General features: G+C 44.1%; 1 protein-coding gene across 1 annotated transcript in view; it reads left to right on the top strand.

Moving 5' to 3' along the window:
• The window catches only part of hsf2bp (heat shock transcription factor 2 binding protein), a 98,331-nt gene that overhangs the window by 31,506 nt on the left and 49,483 nt on the right, over positions 1 to 17,342 (top strand). The window contains exon 3 of the mRNA XM_080182541.1: positions 12,005 to 12,154. Within this exon, the coding sequence (XP_080038667.1) occupies positions 12,005 to 12,154 (150 nt within the window). The remainder of the gene's footprint in view (positions 1 to 12,004; positions 12,155 to 17,342) is intronic.

Raw genomic sequence — 17,342 nt, 5'->3', positions numbered from 1 at the left:
GGACGAGGAGATGCCAACATCCCCAATGGACCTGGCCAGGTCGGGCATGCATCCTGCAAGCTTACTACTCACACCCTTATCTAGGCCAGACAAAATTTGGAATTCTGGGAATGGGGAGGGGAATCCTGGAATTGGGTCTCATTCACCATTTCTAAATGCTTCCAGAACCTTTCCAACTCCAAAATCCAGCCCAATGTCTGTAGTGCTAAAGAAGAGAAGATTCTACCCTTCTTAAACAAAGGAACAAATTGGCTATTCTCCAATCTTCTGGGACCTCCCCTGTAGCCAGTGAGGATACAAGATTTTTCTCAAGGCCCCAGCAATTTCCTCCCCTGCTTCTCTCAATATTTGGGGTATATCCCATCAGCCTCTGGGGACTTGTCTACTTTAATATTTCTCAAGAATCCCCAGTATTGGAGATAATGTATTGATGTGGATAGAGAACTGGTTGGTAGACAGGAAGCAAAGTGTAGGAATAAAGGGTCCTTTTCAGTGTGGCAGGCAGGAACTAGTGTGGTACCGCAGGGTTCAGAGCTGGACCTCCAGCTATTCACAATTTACATTAATGATTTGGATGAAGGAATTGAATGCAATATTTCCAAATTTGCAGACGACACTAAGCTGGATGATGGTGTGTACTATGAGGAGGATGTTAAGAGGCTGCAGGGTGATTTGGACAGCCTGGCTGAGTGGGCAAATACTTGGAAAATGCAATATAATGTAGGTAAATGTGAGGTCATCCACTTTGGTGGCAAAAACAGGAAGGAAGGTTATTATCTGAATGGTGGCGGTTTAAGAAAAGGGGAAGTGTAAGTAACCTAGGTGTCATGGTGGAACAGTCGCTGAAGGTTGGCATGTAGGTGCAGCAGGTGGTGAGGAAAGCTAATGGCATACTGGCCTTCACAGCAAAAGGATTTGAAAATCGGAGTAAGGATGTCTTGCTGCAGTTACACAGGGCCTTGGTGAGGCCACACCCTGAGTATTGTGTGCAGTTTTGGTCTCCTAGTCTGAGGAAGGACATTCTTGCTATTGAGGAGTGCAGCGAAGGTTCACCAGACTGATTCCTGGAATGGCAGGACTGACATATGAAGAGAGACTGGATTGTTTGAGCTTGTACTCACTGGAATTTAGAAGAATGAGAGGGGATCTCATAGAAACATTTAATAACTGGAGGGGCTAGATGTGGAAAGAATGTTCCCGATGTTGGGGAAGTGCAGAGCCAGGGGTCACGGTCTAAGAATAAGGAGTAAACCATTCAGGTCTGAGATGAGGAAGAACCTCTTCACTCAGAGAATTCTGATCCTGTGGAATCCTCTACCACAGAAAGCTGTTGGGGCCAGTTTGTTAGATATGTTCAAGAGGGAACTGGACATGGCCCTTGTGGCTAAAGGGATCAAGGGATATGGAAAGAAAGCAGGAGTGGGATAGCAAGATCCACTCTGTCCATGCCTCCCATAATCTTGTAGACTTCTATCAGGTCACCCCTTAACCTCCATCGTTCCAGTGAGAACAAACCAACTTTTTCCAACCTCTCCTCATAGCTGATGCCTCCATACCAGGCAACATCCTGGTAAATCTTTCCCATACCCTCTCCAAAGCTTCCACATTCTTCGGGTAGTGTGGCGACCAGAATTGAACACTATATTCCAAGTGTGGCCTAACTAAGGTTCTATAAAGCGTCAACATGACTTGTCAATTTTTAAACTCAATGCCCCTGCCGAAGAAGGCAAGTATGCCATATGACTTCTTGACTATCTTCTCTATCTGCATTGCCATTTTCAGTGACCTATATACCCAGATCCCTCTGCCTATAAATACTCTTAAGGCTTCTGCCATTTACTGTATATTTTCTATCTGTGTTAGAGCTTCCAAAATGCATTACTTCACATTTGTCCGGATTAAACTCCATCTGCCATCTCTCCGCCCAAGTCTCCAACTGATCTATATCCTGCTGTATCCTCTGATGGTCCTCATCACTATCTTCAAATCCACCAACCTTTGTGTCGTCCGCAAACTTACTAATCAATTCAGTTACATTTTCCTCCAAGTCATTTATACATATTACAAACATCAAAGGGCCCAGCACCGATCCCTGAGGAGCCGCATTTGTCACAGCCCTCCATTCAGAAACACACCCTTCCACTGCTACCCTCTGTCTTCTGATAAGTATAAAGGTAAGGTGCTTCACTCCAAGTATGATTCAAGTGACCCACTACGAAGCTTTTATCAAACAAACTTTATTGAAGAACACACTTAAAATATAATAAGAAAAATTAGCATAATCTTTCCCAATTAGTAAAATAATCATGATATTGTATAAAACTTAGCAGTTAACTATTATGATCCAGGTCAAAGAACACCCATAAACATACACTCATTTCTAGACTTGCCACAAAAAAGCAAGTATGCACAGGTGAGGATGGATTTTACAGCTTTTTAACACCTGCTGTGAATTGGTCCCTTGAGTTGATTAAAACCTTGAGGCTTCCTAGACCTGGAACTTTCAATATGCCTCTGGAGAGAGAGAGAGAGAAAAACAGAAACATACTGCCTTCTTCCATTGGTTTCTGACAGCAATTTACCAACAGCAGAATTTTTAACTCCAGAGAGAGAGACAGAAACACTGCATGCCTCTATCAATTTCAAGCTAGCAACTAAACTGAAACTAAAACCCTGAACCTTTCTGTGGAAAAAAATTGTCCAAGGCAGCACCTGACCTGTCAGTTATGACCTACCCAGCAATTACAAAAGGGTCATAAAACCCCAGGACACTGCATTAGTTCAGATTAAAAATATACTAGATACCAATTTTATTGCTTCAACAATTAACAATTAACTAACAGAAAGCAAAGAGTGGGGGTAAATGGGTGCTTTTCTGGTTGGCAGTCAGTGACTAGTGGAGTGCTTCAGGGATCAGTATTGGGACTGCAGTTGTTTAGAGTTTACATAGATGATTTGGAGTTGGGGACCAAGTGTAGTGTGTCATAGATCATACTATAAGATGAGTGGCAGAGTAAAGGACACTGAAAGCCTGGCAAGGGATAAAGATAGTCTAAGTGAGTGGGCAACAGTCTGGCAGATGGAGTACAATGTTGGTAAATGTGAGGTCATCCATTTTGGTAGGAATAACAGCAAAATGGACTATTATTTAAATGGCAAGATATTGCAGCAAGCTGCTGTGCAAAGGGACCTGGGGTGTCCTTGTGCAAGATACACAAGGAGTTGGTTTGCAGGTGCAGCAGGTAATTAAGAAGGCAAATGGAATTTTGTCCTTCATTGTTCGAGGGATGGAGTTTAAAAACAGTGAAGTTATGTTACAGCTGTATCAGATGCTGGTGAGGCTACACCTGGAGTACTGTGTACAGTTTTGGTCTCCTTACTTGAGAAAGGATATACTGGCACTGGTGGGGATGCAGAGGACATTCACTAGGTTGATTCTGGAGTTAAGAGGGTTGGTTCATGAGGAGAGAATGAGTAGACTGGGGCTATACTCATTGGAATTCAGAAGAATAAGAGGAGAACTTATAGAAACATAAGAACATAAGAGTCGAGAGCAGGAGTAGGCCATTTGGCCACTTGAGCCTGCTCCACCATTTAATGAGATCATGACTGACCTTTTTGTGGACTCAGCTCCACTTACCCGCCCGCTCACTATAACCCTTAATTCCTTTACTATTCAAAAATTTATCTATCCTTGCCTTAAAAACATTCAATGATGTAGCCTCAACTGGGCAGGGAATTCCACAGATTCACAACCCTTTGTGTGGAGAATTCTTCCTCAACTCAGTCCTAAATCGGCTTTCACTAATTTTGACGGCATGCCGCCTAGTTCTAGTTTCACCTGCCAGTGAAAACAACTTCCCTGCTTCTATCTTATCTATTCCCTTCATAATCTTATGTGTTTCTGTAAGATCTCCCTTCATTCTTCTGAATTCTAAAGAGTATAGCCCCAGTCTACTTGGTGTCTCCTCATAAGCCAACCCTCTCAACTCCGGAATCAACCTAGTGAATGTCCTCTGCATCCCCACCAGTGCCAGTATATCCTTTCTCAAGTAAGGAGACCAAAACTGTACACAGTACTCCACATGTAGCCTCACCAGCATCTTATACAGCTGTAACATAACCTCACTGTTTTTAACTCCATCCCTCCAGCAATGAAGGACAAAATTCCACTTGCCTTCTTAATTACCTGCTTCACCTGCAAACCAACTCCTTGAGATTCTTGCACAAGGACACCCCAGGTCCCTCTGCACAGCAGCATGGTGCAATTTTTTACCATTTAAATAATAGTCCATTTTGCTGTTATTCCGACCAAAATTGGTGACGTCACATTTACCAACATTGTACTCCGTCTGCCAGACCCTCACCCGCTCACTTAGATTATCTATATCTCTTTACAGATTTCAGAGTCCTCTGCACACTTTGCTCTGCCACTCATCTTAGTGTGATCTGCGAATTTTGACACACTACACTTGGTCCCCAACTCCAAACCATCTCTGTAAGTCATAAACAATTGCAGCCCTAACACTGATCCCTGAGGCACACCAGTAGTCATTGATTGCCAACCAGAAAAACAAACATTCCACCTTCTCTCTGCCTTCTGCTAGGTAACCAATCCTCTATCCGTGCTAATACATTATCCGTAACAATGTGCACCTTTATCTTACGTAGCAGTCTTTGGTGCAACACCTTGTCAAATGCCTTCTGGAAATCCAGATACACCACATCCACATGTTCCCCATTGTCCACTGCACATGTAATGTTCTCAAAGAATTCCACCAAATTAATCAAACATGACCTTCCCTTCGTGAGCCCATGCTGTGTCATACCAATGGAACAATTAATATCCAAATGTCTTGCTATTTCTTTGATGATAGATTCAAGTATTTTCCTTGCTATAGAAATTAAGCTAACTGGCCTATAGTTACCTGCCTTTTGTCTGCCTCCTTTTTTAAAACAGTGGCGTCATATTTGCTTTTTTCCAATCTGCAAGAACCATCCCAGAGTCCAGCAAATTTTGGTACATAAGAACATAAGAAATAGGAGCAGGAGTAGGCCATCTAGCCCTTCGAGCCTGCCCCGCCATTCAATAAGATCATGGCTGATCTGAAGTGGATCAGTTCCACTTTCCCGCTCACTCTTCATAACCTTTAATTCCCTTGTCTGTCAAAAACCTATCTACCCGTGACTTAAATATATTTAGCGAGGTAGCCTCCACCACTTCAACGGGCAGAGAATTCCAGAGATTCACCACCCTTTGAGTGAAGAAGTTCCTCCTCAACTCCAATCTAAACTGCCCCCCCCGCCTTATCTTGAGGCTGTGCCCTCTAGTCCTGCTATCCTTTCTAAGCAGGAAGAATCTCTCTACTTCTACCCTATCCATCCCTTTCATTATCTTATACGTCTCTATAAGATCCCCCCTCATCCTTCTAAACTCCAACAAGTACAGACCCAGTCTATTTAGTCTCTCTTCATAGTCCAACCCCCTCATCTCCGGTATCAGCCGAGTGAACCTCCTCTGCACTCCCTCCAAGGCCAAAATATCCTTGCGCAAGTGCGGCGACCAAAACTGCACACAGTACTCCAGCTGCGGCCTCACCAGTGCCCTGGTAAATTATCACTAGTGCATCCACTGTCTCTTTTAGTACCCTGGGCTGCATTCCATCAGGGCCAGGAGACTTGACTACCTTTAGTCCCATTAACTTGCCCAACACTAACTCTTTTGTGATAATGATAGTTTCTAGGTCCTCATCTGCCATAGCCTTCCTGTCATCAATTTTTGGCACATTATTTGTGTCTTCCATGTGAAGATCGACACAAAATACCTGAAAAATGCGTCAGCCATTTTCTCATTTCCACTTATTACATTCCCCCTTCTTGTTCTGCAAAGGACCAATGTTTACTCTAGCCACTCTGTTTCGTTGGCTGTATTTGTAGAAACATTTGCTATCTGTAAGATATAAGATTATGAAAGGAATAGATAAGATAGAAGCAGAGAAGTTGTTTCCACTGGTGGGTAAAACTAGAACTCAATGACATGGCCTCCAAATAAGTGGGAGTAGATTTAGAACTGAGTTGAGGAGGAACTTTTTCACACAAAGGGTTGTGAATCTGTGGAATTCCCTGCCCAGTGAAGCAGTTGAGGCTACCTCATTGAATGTTTTCAAGGCAAGGATAGATAAATTTTTGAACAGTAAAGGAATTAAGGGTTATGGTGAGAGGGTGGGTACTTTTACAAAGCTGAAAATGTCACTTCCAACAGTAGATGTGATGACGCAATTGGACAACACTTATTGAACAATCAGGGACCAGGCTCAGAATTACACTCATAACTAATGTAAGATTATCAGTTGGGATTGCAATATGGCTCACATCTTCTTGCTACAAGTTACATATAAGTGTATGCAGGCTTTGTCCTCTACAAAAAAAAGTCCACACATTATGCAGTTTACAGCTAAACGTAAGCTTGGAGGACAACCACTCGCTGATCCATTCATCATAGCAATTCTTCGACCGATCAGAGTTAACTTGGTTTATTAAATTTAAACCAAAGCCTGAGGGATAATTGTTTCCTGTGTGACAATACTGTGCCTTTAAGAAGTGTATTTTAATCATGTTTCTCTGCAGTTTTGAACTCCAAGTCCCCTCTGAACATCAATTCTGTTCAAAGTTTTGCCATTACCCTTAACATTTGATCTCCTAAAATTCAGCACCTTACACTTGCTCGGACTAAACTCTGCCTGCCATTTCTCTGCCCGTATCTGCAGCTGATCTATATCCCGTTGTATCCTTTGACAACCTTTTACACTATCCACAACTCCTCCTATCTTTGTGTCGTCTGCAAACTTACTAATCTACCCATCTATGTTTTCATCCAAGTCATTTATATATATCACAAATATCAGAGGTCCCAGCACGCAGGGCACCTGTAGTCACGGACCTCCAACTGGAAAACATTCTTCCATCACCACTTTCTGACTTCTGTAGGCAAGTCAATTCTGAGAAAAAGCGGCCAAGTCACAGTGGACCCGATGCATCTTATCTTCTGGATGCGCCTACCATGAGGGACCTTGAGAAAAGCTTTACTAAAACAACAAAGAACAACCCAGCACGGGAAACAGGCCCTTCGGCCCAACAAGCCCGCCCCGCCATTTCAACAGTGCATTTTCCTGCACCTACCCTGCCCCATGTGTATGTGAATGGTACCCCTAATGTAGCCAGATTCAGGGGAGAATAGTGTAGGGCCAATTTGGTACACCAGTCAGCCTAAGAGCACATCTTTGGGGTGTGGGAGGAAACCGGAGCACCCGGAGGAAACCCACGCAACCACAGGGAGAATGTGCAAACTCCCACAGACACAGGCCCAAATCCATGTATCTGCACAGCTAGCAGTGATAGTCACTGAGCTGTTGTGGTGCCCGTCTGCTGGTCCAGTATTAAGCACACACAACGACACAAAGTACTAGGCCACTCTCGAAACCTCCAAGAGCAGCCCACGCACAACCCACCGTGTGCAAGCCCCTTGTTTGACAACAAGGTGGACCGACTCCTGTGGATTAAAAGAGACAAAACATTAACATGTAATATTACATTTCCAGTGTCATCCCGAGGCTCTGACCCTTTTTAATACCGTTTTCTATAACCCTCCATCCCTGTTTCACTCATGTGCCTATCTAAGTAAACCTTAAACAAGTCCAACGTGCCTGCCTCCACCACCTTACTTGGTAGCGCATTCCATACCCCCACGACCCTCTGCGTGAAAAACCTTCCTCTAGTATCCAAATTATACTTCTCCCCCCTCACCCTTAGATCATGACCTCTTGTAATAGTTGTCCCCAATCTAGGGAAAAGCCTGCCACTATTGACTCTATTTATTCCCTTCATCATTTTATACACCTCGATCAGATCCCCCCTTAATCTCCGTCTTTCTAAGGAGAAGAGCCCCAGTTTTTCCAATCTTTCCTCGTAACTCAGTCTTTCCATACCAGGCAGCATCCTGGTAAACCTCCTCTGCACTCTCTCCAGGGTCTCCACGTCCTTCCGGTAGTAAGGTGACCAGGGCTGGATGCAGTACTCCAAATGCGGTCTAACCAAAGTTCTGTACAACTGAAGCGTTAGACGCCAGCTCTTATACTCTATACCCCTTCCTATAAAGGCTAGCATTCCATAAGCTTTCTTCACAACCTTCTCTACCTGTGTTGACACCTTCAGAGACTTGTGCACTTGCACTCCCAGGTCCCTCTGCATTTCTATACTCCTAATCGGTCTACCTTTTATCATATAACTCCTCCCTGCATTATTCCTTCCAAAATGCATCACCTTGCATTTGTCAGGATTAAATTCCATCTGACATCTATCTGCCCAGTATACCAACCTATCTATATCTTACTGTGTCACCTGACAATCCACCTCAGTATCTGCCAAACCTGCCATCTTGGTGTCATCTGCAAACTTGCTGATCACACCACGTAAGCCCTCTTCCAAGTCGTTTATATGTATTACAAAGAGAAGAGGTCCCAGTACTGAGCCCTGCGGCACACCACTGGTGACTGATCTCCAGTCAGAAAAGGACCCTTCCAGCACTACTCTCTGTCTCCTGTTGCCCAGCCAGTTTTCAATCCATCTAGCTACCTGTCCTTGTATCCCATGTGCCTTAACTTTTTCTACCAGCCTACCGTGAGGGACGTTGTCAAACGCCTTACTGAAATCCATATAGATGACATCAACGGCTCGTCCATCGTCAACCGTTTTTGTCACCTCCTCAAAAAATTCTACCAGATTCGTAAGGCAAGACCTCCCCTGAACAAAGCCATGTTGCGTATCCCTAATCAGATTGCAATGTTCCAAATGCTTATACATCCTATCCCTAAGAATTTTTTGCAATAATTTTCCTACCACCAATGTCAAACTCACTGGTCTATAATTACCAGGGTTATCCCTACTGCCCTTTTTAAACAGCGGTACCACATTAGCTACCCTCCAGTCCTCTGGGACCTCACCTGTGTCCAAAGAAGAGACAAAGATTTGCGTCAGAGGCCCAGCAATTTCATCTTTCACCTCCCTAAGCAGCCTGGGATAAATACCATCAGGCCCTGAAAATTTATCTATTTTTATGCTACCTAAAAACCCTAGCACTTCCTCCCTTGTAATGGATATTTCCTACAAATGATCTACAGCTCCCTCCAAGACATTACACGACACCAAACTCCTCTCCTTCGTGAATACCGACGCAAAGTATTCTTTCAGGATCTCCCCCATTCCCTCAGACTCGATGCATAGCTCCCCTCCTTTGCCCCTAAGAGGACCAATTTTCCCTCTAACCACTCTCTTGTTCCTAATATAAGAGTAAAATGCCTTTGGATTTTCCTTAATCCTATCAGCCAAAGCCATTTCATGCCTTCTTTTTGCCTTTCTAACTCCCCTTTTAAGCTCCCTCCTACTCTCTCTATATTCCTCCAGCGCTCTCTCCGTTCCCAGTTGTTTTGACCTAACATATGCCTCTCCCTTCTTCCTGACCAAGTCTTCAATACCCCCTGTAATCCACGGCTCTCTAATCCTGCCTTTTCCATCCTTCCTCTTTACCGGCACATGCCTTTCCTGCAACATTATCAGTTTGCCCTTGAAAGCCTCCCACTTAACAACCGTGGACTTGCCCGCTAACAACCCCTCCCAATCAGTGTCCTTCAGCTCCCTCCTAATCCGGCGATAGCTCGCCTTCCCCCAGTTCAGCACCCTCCCCTTCGGACGGCACTCATCCCTTTCCATTTTTATCCTAAAGTAGACGGGCTTGTGGCTACTGTTAGCCACGTGTTCGCCTCCTGCAACCTCAACCACCTGCCCCAGCTCATTACCCAACACTAAATCCAATATAGCCCCCTCCCTAGTCAGGCTAGTTACGTACTGCTCCAAGGACCTTTCCAACACACATTTTACAAATTCCTCCCCGTCCGTAACTCCAGCTCTAGGCACCTTCCAATCCACTCCAGGAAGATTAAAGTCACCCACTACAACCACCTTATTCTTTCTGCACCTATCTAAAATGCCTCTGCAAATACCTTCCTCCACTGACCTCGGGCTGTTGGGTGGCCTATAGTATACCCCTAGCATCGTAATCTCTCCCTTTTTATTCCTCAACTCCACCCACAGCGACTCGATCCCTAACTCCTCTATATTATCCTCCCTCTGCACTGCTGTGATGTGCTCCTTTACTAACAGTGCCACCCCGCCACCTCTCTTCAACCCTCCTCTGTCACACCTAAAACACTTATACCCAGGAACATTCAGCTGCCAGTCCTGCAACCACGTCTAAATTCCTCACGAACATCAAGGCCCTAAGCTCATCCGTTTTACCCATCACACTCCTCTCATTGAAACAGACGGAGTCCAACCCTCCAGGCCCACTCGGAACCTCCTTCCCCCTGATAATTTTCCTTTCACCCAAACCTACCCTATCACCCAACTCACTCCCGACTCCAGTGTCTAATGAGCTATCAGTCTCATCCCCACTCCCCCTCCCTATTAGTTTAAACCTCCCTGCTAAAACACTTGTCCCCCTCCCATTCAAATTCTCCCCATCCCTCCTGTACAGGTGCCCTTCTCGCACAAATAATTCCCAGTGATCTACAAAGGTAAAGCCCTCTACCTTGCACCAATCCCTAAGCCATGCATTCAGCTGCATGATCTCATTATTCCTAGCCCTGCTGGTACGAGGCAGAGAATGCCACCCTGGAGGTCCTGCTCTTCAGTTTGGACCCCAACTCCCTAAATTGCCTGCGTACATCTGCTCTACTCTGCTTCCTACGTCCTTCTCTCCTATGTGTATTATTACTTCTGCCTGGGTCCCTCCCCTTTCAAAATTCCCTCTATCCTCTCCGATATGTCCTGTACCCCTGCTCCAGGGAGGCAGACTACCATCCTGGAGTCACGCTTTTGCCCACAGAACCTCCTGTCAATTCCTTTGACCCGCCCGTCCCCCACCACTATCTCATTGCCAGCCCCCTTCCTTCCCTCTGAGTCATTCTGGCCCTCCTGTCTTTCCTTTTGTACCCCTGTCGATGCCTTTTGGGGGGCCACTGGGGTGGTCTTTGGACCAGGACTATTCTTCTTCTTCTTCCTCTTAACAGTTATCCATCCATCCTGCTCCTCAGCCCCTGGGACCTCCACTTGTTCATGGTTCATAGCCATTAACTCCTCATTCACTGTTCTACCTTCATTGATCACTTTTATCACTGACCTTGCTGGTGTATACTTAGCATACTTACAATTGTTCAGTAAGTGCCGTTCAATTATGGAATCACATCAACTATTGAACCTTTTGGGACTGGGTCAGGTGGCAGAGATTGTAGATTTCTCATATCTATGAATCCGGCCTCTAAAAATGCCTGCCAGATATTGAATTTTTGGACCAAGATAGGGTGGGCTGGATTAGAAGATGATGTGGAGGGGAGCTGGGCTGAAAGTCTCCCTCAGGGCTCTAGTACTGTTCAAAATCAAAGATCAAAACATGAAACATCCCTTCAACCTCTTTTGTTCCCTCTCCAAACACTGCCAGTGCCCCATCCGTGCCCACCCCTTAACCCCTGATACCCTCCACCTGTTGGGGCAGCATGGTGGCACATTGGTTAACACTGCTGCCTCACAGCACCAGGGACCCAGGTTTGATTCTGGCCTTGAGCTTTGACAGCATGTCTCTTTTTTCCACAATACTGAAGAGTTAATTTAGTGAGAATATGTTTGTGAAAGTGAAATAGATTTTTAATGATTGATTCAAATGGGTAATGGTGAATTGGTAACCTCATTAATACATGCCCAATTTTCTGTCTCATTGCTGAATCACTAACATCTGTTTCACTCAAACCACTGAAACCAATTTCAATCCCTCAGTTTATACTTATTTTTCTCTGGTACACTTAGAAATAATTTCTAAAAATGTCAAAAGCTGTTTCTTTTCAGTGTGCTGAATTATTGCTTCCGGTTGAAGTAACTTTTCATCTTTTTTATGAAGGAAAAATTGACATCGAGACTACAGTTGAATGAAGCAAGACAGCAACTACTTCAGCAAGCTGAATACTGCACAGAAATGGGTGCTGCGGTGTGCACTTTGCTCTGGAGTGTCTCCAGCAATGAAGAATCTGTTAAATTTATCCTTGGAGGAGTAGGTTGTACTGATATTTTGAAGTATATCACTTTCTCTGGCCTGTCAAACTCGTTGAAAGCTACGTTTAATTTTAAAAATGACAGTCTGTGCAGAGTTTGCACGTTCTCTTTGTGTCTCATGGGTTTCCTCCAGGTCCTCCAGTTCCTCCCATAGTCTGAAGAATTAAGTTGATAGGCCATGCACAATTGCCCTTTTGTGTCAGGACAATTCGCAGGGTAAATATGTGGGGTTAGGGGATGGGGCCTGTATGGGATTGTTGTTGTGCAGGCTCGGTGGGCCAAATGGCCTCTTCCTGCACTGTCGGTATTCCATAAGAATGAATGTTTAAATTTAAATTTGATTAACAAATGTTTGGCTAGGAGGAGAAAACAATAACCAAGAACTGTAAACTGGGGTTGGCTATGGCATCATAGAAAGACCAAAACAACAGGTATGACAATGTCCTAAAATTACAGAGAGTTGAAATCAGTTTTGACCATTTGTGCAATGTGACTCCTCCATACATAATTGGTGAGGAATATCGGATACAAATCAGAGTCAGTATGGTCTTATGAAGGGGAAATCTTGTTTGATAAAGTTTTTTTGAGGGTGTACATTAGAACATAAGAACTAGGAGCAGGAGTAGGCCATCTGGCCCCTTGAGCCTGCTCTGCCATTCAATAAGATCATGACTGATCTTTTCGTGGACTCAGCTCCACTTACTCGCCCACTCACCATAGCCCTTAATTCCTTTACTATTCAAAAATTTATCTATCCTTGCCTTAAAAACGTTCAGTGAGGTAGCCTCAACTGCTTCACTGGGCAGGGAATTCCACAGATTCACGACCCTTTGTGTGTAGAAATTCCTCCTCAACTCAGTTCTAAATCTGATTCCCCTTATTTTGAGGCCATGTTCCCTAGCTCTAGTTTCACCTGCCAGTGGAAACAACTTCCCTGTTTCTATCTTATCTATTCCCTTCATTATTTTGAATGTTTCTCTAAGATGTCCCCTCATTCTTCTGAATTCCAATGGATATAGTTCCAGTCTACTCAGTCTCTCTCCATAAGCCAAGTCTCTGAACTCTGGAATCAACTTAGTGAATCTCTTCTGCATCCCCTCCAGTGCCAGTATATCCTTTCTCAAGTAAGGAGACCAAAACTGTACATAGTACTCTAGGTGTGGCCTCACCAGCACGTTATACAGCTGCAACGTAAGGTCATAAGAACTAGGAGCAGAAGTAGGCCATCTGGCCCCTTGAGCCTGCTCCGTATTCAATAAGATCATGGCTGACCTTTTCATGGACTCAGCTCCGCTTATCTCCCAGCTCACCATAACCTTTTAATTCCTTTACTGTTCAAAAATTTATCCTTGCCTTAAGATTATTCAGTGAGGTAACCTCATCTGCTTCACTGGTCAGGAAGTTCCACAGGTTCACGTTTTGTGTGAAGAAGTTCCTCCTCAACTCAGTCCTAAATCTGCTTCCCCTTATTTTGAGGCATGCCCCCTAGCTCTAGTTTCACCTGTCAATGGAAACAACTTCCCTGCTTCTATCTTACCTATTCCCTTCATAATCTTATATGTTTCTATAAGATCTTCTCTCATTCTTTTGAATTCCAATGAGTATAGCCCCATCTACTCAATCTCTCCTCATAAGCCAACCCTCTCAACTCCGGAATCAACGTTGTGAATCTCCTCTGTCCCCCCTCCAGGGTCAATATATTCTTTCTCAAGCAAAGAGACCAAAATTGTACATAGTACTCCAGGTATTGCATCATCAGCACCTTATACAGCTGCAACATAACCTCGCTGTTTTTTTAAACTCCGGCAATAAGGACAAAATTCCATTTGCCTTCTTAATTACCTGCTGCACCTGCAAACCAACTCCTTAAAATTCTTGCACAAGGACACCCAAATCCCTCTGCATAGCCGCATGGTGCAATTTTTTACCATTTAAATAATAGTCTATTTTGCTATTATTCCTACCAAAATGGATGACCTCACATTTACAAACATTGTACTCCGTCTGCCAGAGCCTCACCCACTCACTTAGACTATCTATATCCCTTTGCTGACTTTCAGCATCCCCTGCACACTTCGCTGTGCCACTCATCTTAGTGTCATCTGCAAATTTTGACACATTACATTTGGTTCGCAACTCCAAATCATCTCTGTAAATTGTAAATAATTGCAGTCCCAACACTGATCCCTGAGGCATACCTCTAGTCATTGATCGCCAACCAGAAAGACACCCATTTACCCCCACTCTTTGTTTTCTGTTAGATAATCAATCCTCTATCCAGCTAATACATTACCCTTAACATTGTGCACCTTTATCTCATGTATCAGCCTTTGGTGTGGCACTTTGTCAAACGCCTTCTGGAAACCTAGATACATTCACAGATTCCCCATTGTCCACTACACGTATAATGTTCTAAAGAATTCCACCAAATTAGTCAAACATGACTTTTGCTTCATGAATCCATGAATGTCTTACTAAGGGGACAACTTATAACCTTCCTGTTTTTAAACTCCATCCCTCTAGCAATGAAGGACAAAATTCCATTTGCTTTCTTAATTATCTGCTGCACCTGCAAACCAACTTTTTGTGATTCTTGCACAAGGACATCCAGGCCCCTCTGCACAGCAGCATGCTGCAATCTTTTACTATTTAAGTAATAATGTTCTCAAAAAGTTCCATCAAATTAGTCAAACATGACCTGCCCTTCATGATCCCATGCTGCTAATTTCCAGTGGGACAATTTATATCCAGATATCTCGGTATTTTTTTCTTGATGATCGATTCAAGCATTTTCCCTGTTACTGAAGTTAAGCAAACCGGCCTATAGTTACCCGCCTTTGTTTACCTCCTTTTTTAAATGGTGATGTCACATTTGGTGTTTTCCAATCTGTGGGAACCAACCCAGAGTCCAGCGAATTACCATGCTATTTCCCCCGCCATCTCTTTTAGTACCCTGGGATGCATTCCATCAGAGCCAGGAGACTTATCTACCTTTAGCCCCATTAGCTTGCCAAAAACACTACCTCTTTCATGGTAATGATAGTTCTTAGTTCCTCACCTGCCATCACCTTCTTGTCATCAATTTTTGGTTTTTTTTGATGTCTTCCACTGTGAAGGTTCACACAAAATACTTGTTCAATGCCTCAGCCATTTCCTCATTTCCAGTTATTACATCCCCCTTCTCATCCTCTAAAGGACCAATGTTTACTTCAGCCACTCTTTTCCGTTTTACGTATTTGTCGAAACTTTTGCTATCTGTTTTTATATTCTGAGCTTGTTTACTGTCATATCCATCTTACATTTCTTTATAGTTTTTTTGTGGCTTTCTGTTGACCTTGAGAAATTTCCCAATCCTCTAGATTCCCACTAATCTTGACCACTTTGTATACATTTTCTTTCAGGTTGATAACCTTCTTTATTTCCACAGTAAGTAGTCTCACAACACCAGGTTAAAGTTCAACTGGCTTTTTTGGTAGTATTAGCTTTCAGAGCGTTTCAGGTGAGTGAAGAGTTTGGTTCCTATCCACCAAAGTCTTCTCATGTCCTCTTCTAGCTCTTCTTAACAGTCTCTTTAGCTCCTTCCTGGCTAATTTGTAACTCTCCAGTGCCCTAACTGAGCCTTCATGTCTCATTTTTACATAAGCTTCCTTCTTCCTCTTCACTAGAGATTCAACTTCTTTAGTACACCACGGTTCCCTCGCTCGACCACTTCCTCCCTGCCTGACAGGTACATATTTATCAAGGATTTGCAGTAGCTGCTCCTTGAATAAGCTCCACATTTCAGTTGTTCCCAGCCCCTACTCCAACCTACGTATCCTAAATCTCGCCTAGTAGCCTCATAATTACCTTTCCCCCAGCTATAACTTCTGCCCTTCGGTATATACCTATCCCTTTCCATCACTAAGGTAAACATAACCAAATTGTGGTCACTATCACCAAAATGTTCACCTACCTCCAAGTCTAACACCTGGTCTGGTTCGTTACCCAATACCGAATCCAATGTAGCTTCACCTCTTGTTAGCCTATCTACATACTGTGTCAGGAAACCTTCCTGCACACATTGGACAAAAACTGACCCCTCTAACGGAACCTGTGAATTCTGTGAGAAGTAGGGAAGTAGACCCTCAGAAGGTCTACTGCAGAAGGAAAGTATATAGTAAATAGCAGAGCCCTAAGAAATATAGGCATGCAAAGGGATCTGGGCGTGCAGATCCACAGTTTCCTGAAGGTGGCAACTCAGATAGACAAGGTGGTCAAGAAGGCATAAGACATGCTTGCCTTCAACGAATGGGGTGTTGTGTATAGGAATTTGAAAATGGTGTTCGAGCTGCATAAGATTTTGGTAAGGCTGCGTTTGGAGTATTACAAAGAACAAAGAACAACCCAGCACAGGAAACAGGCCCTTCGGCCCAATGAGCCTGCGCCGCCATCCTAACAAAGAATTTTCCTACACCTACCTTTCCCCGTGTGTATGCTAATGGTATCCCTATTGTAACCAGATTCAGGGGAGAATAGTGTAGGGTCAATTTGGTACACCAATCAGCCTAAAAGCACATCTTTGGGGTGTGGAAGGAAACCGGAGCACCCGGAGGAAACCCACGCAACCACAGGGAGAATGCGCAAACTCCCACAGACACCGGCCCAAATCCATGTATCTGCCCAGCTAGCAGTGATAATCACTGAGCTGTTGTGGTGCCCATCTGCTGGTCCAGGTTTAAGCACACACCATGACGCGAAGCATTAGGCCACTCTCGAAACCTCCAAAAGCAGCCCACGCACAACCCACCATGTGCATGCCCCTCGTTTGACAACAAGGTGGGCCGACACACTGCGGATTAAAAGAGACAAAACATTAACATGTAGTATTACATTTCCAGTATCGTCCCGAGGCTCTGACCCTTTTTAAAACTGTCGCCTATAACCCTCCATCCCTGTGTCACTCATGTGCCTATCTAAGTAAACCTTAAACAAGTCCAGCGTGCCTGCCTCAACCACCTTACTTGGTAGCGCATTCCATACCTCCACAACCCTCTGTGTGAAAAACCTCCCTCTAGTATCCATATTATACTTCTCCCCCCTCACCCTTAGCTCATGACCCCTTGTGATATTTGTCTCCAACCTAGGAAAAAGCCTGCCACTGTTGACTCTATCTATACCTTTCATTATTTTATACACCTCTATCAGAT

The sequence above is a fragment of the Carcharhinus amblyrhynchos genome, unplaced genomic scaffold (assembly GCF_965287045.1).
Source record: "Carcharhinus amblyrhynchos unplaced genomic scaffold, sCarAmb.v2.hapA scaffold_65, whole genome shotgun sequence".
Taxonomy (NCBI): Eukaryota; Metazoa; Chordata; class Chondrichthyes; order Carcharhiniformes; family Carcharhinidae; genus Carcharhinus; species Carcharhinus amblyrhynchos.
The sequence above is the reverse complement of the archived record's forward strand: the minus strand, read 5'-3'. Positions and strand labels throughout refer to the sequence as shown.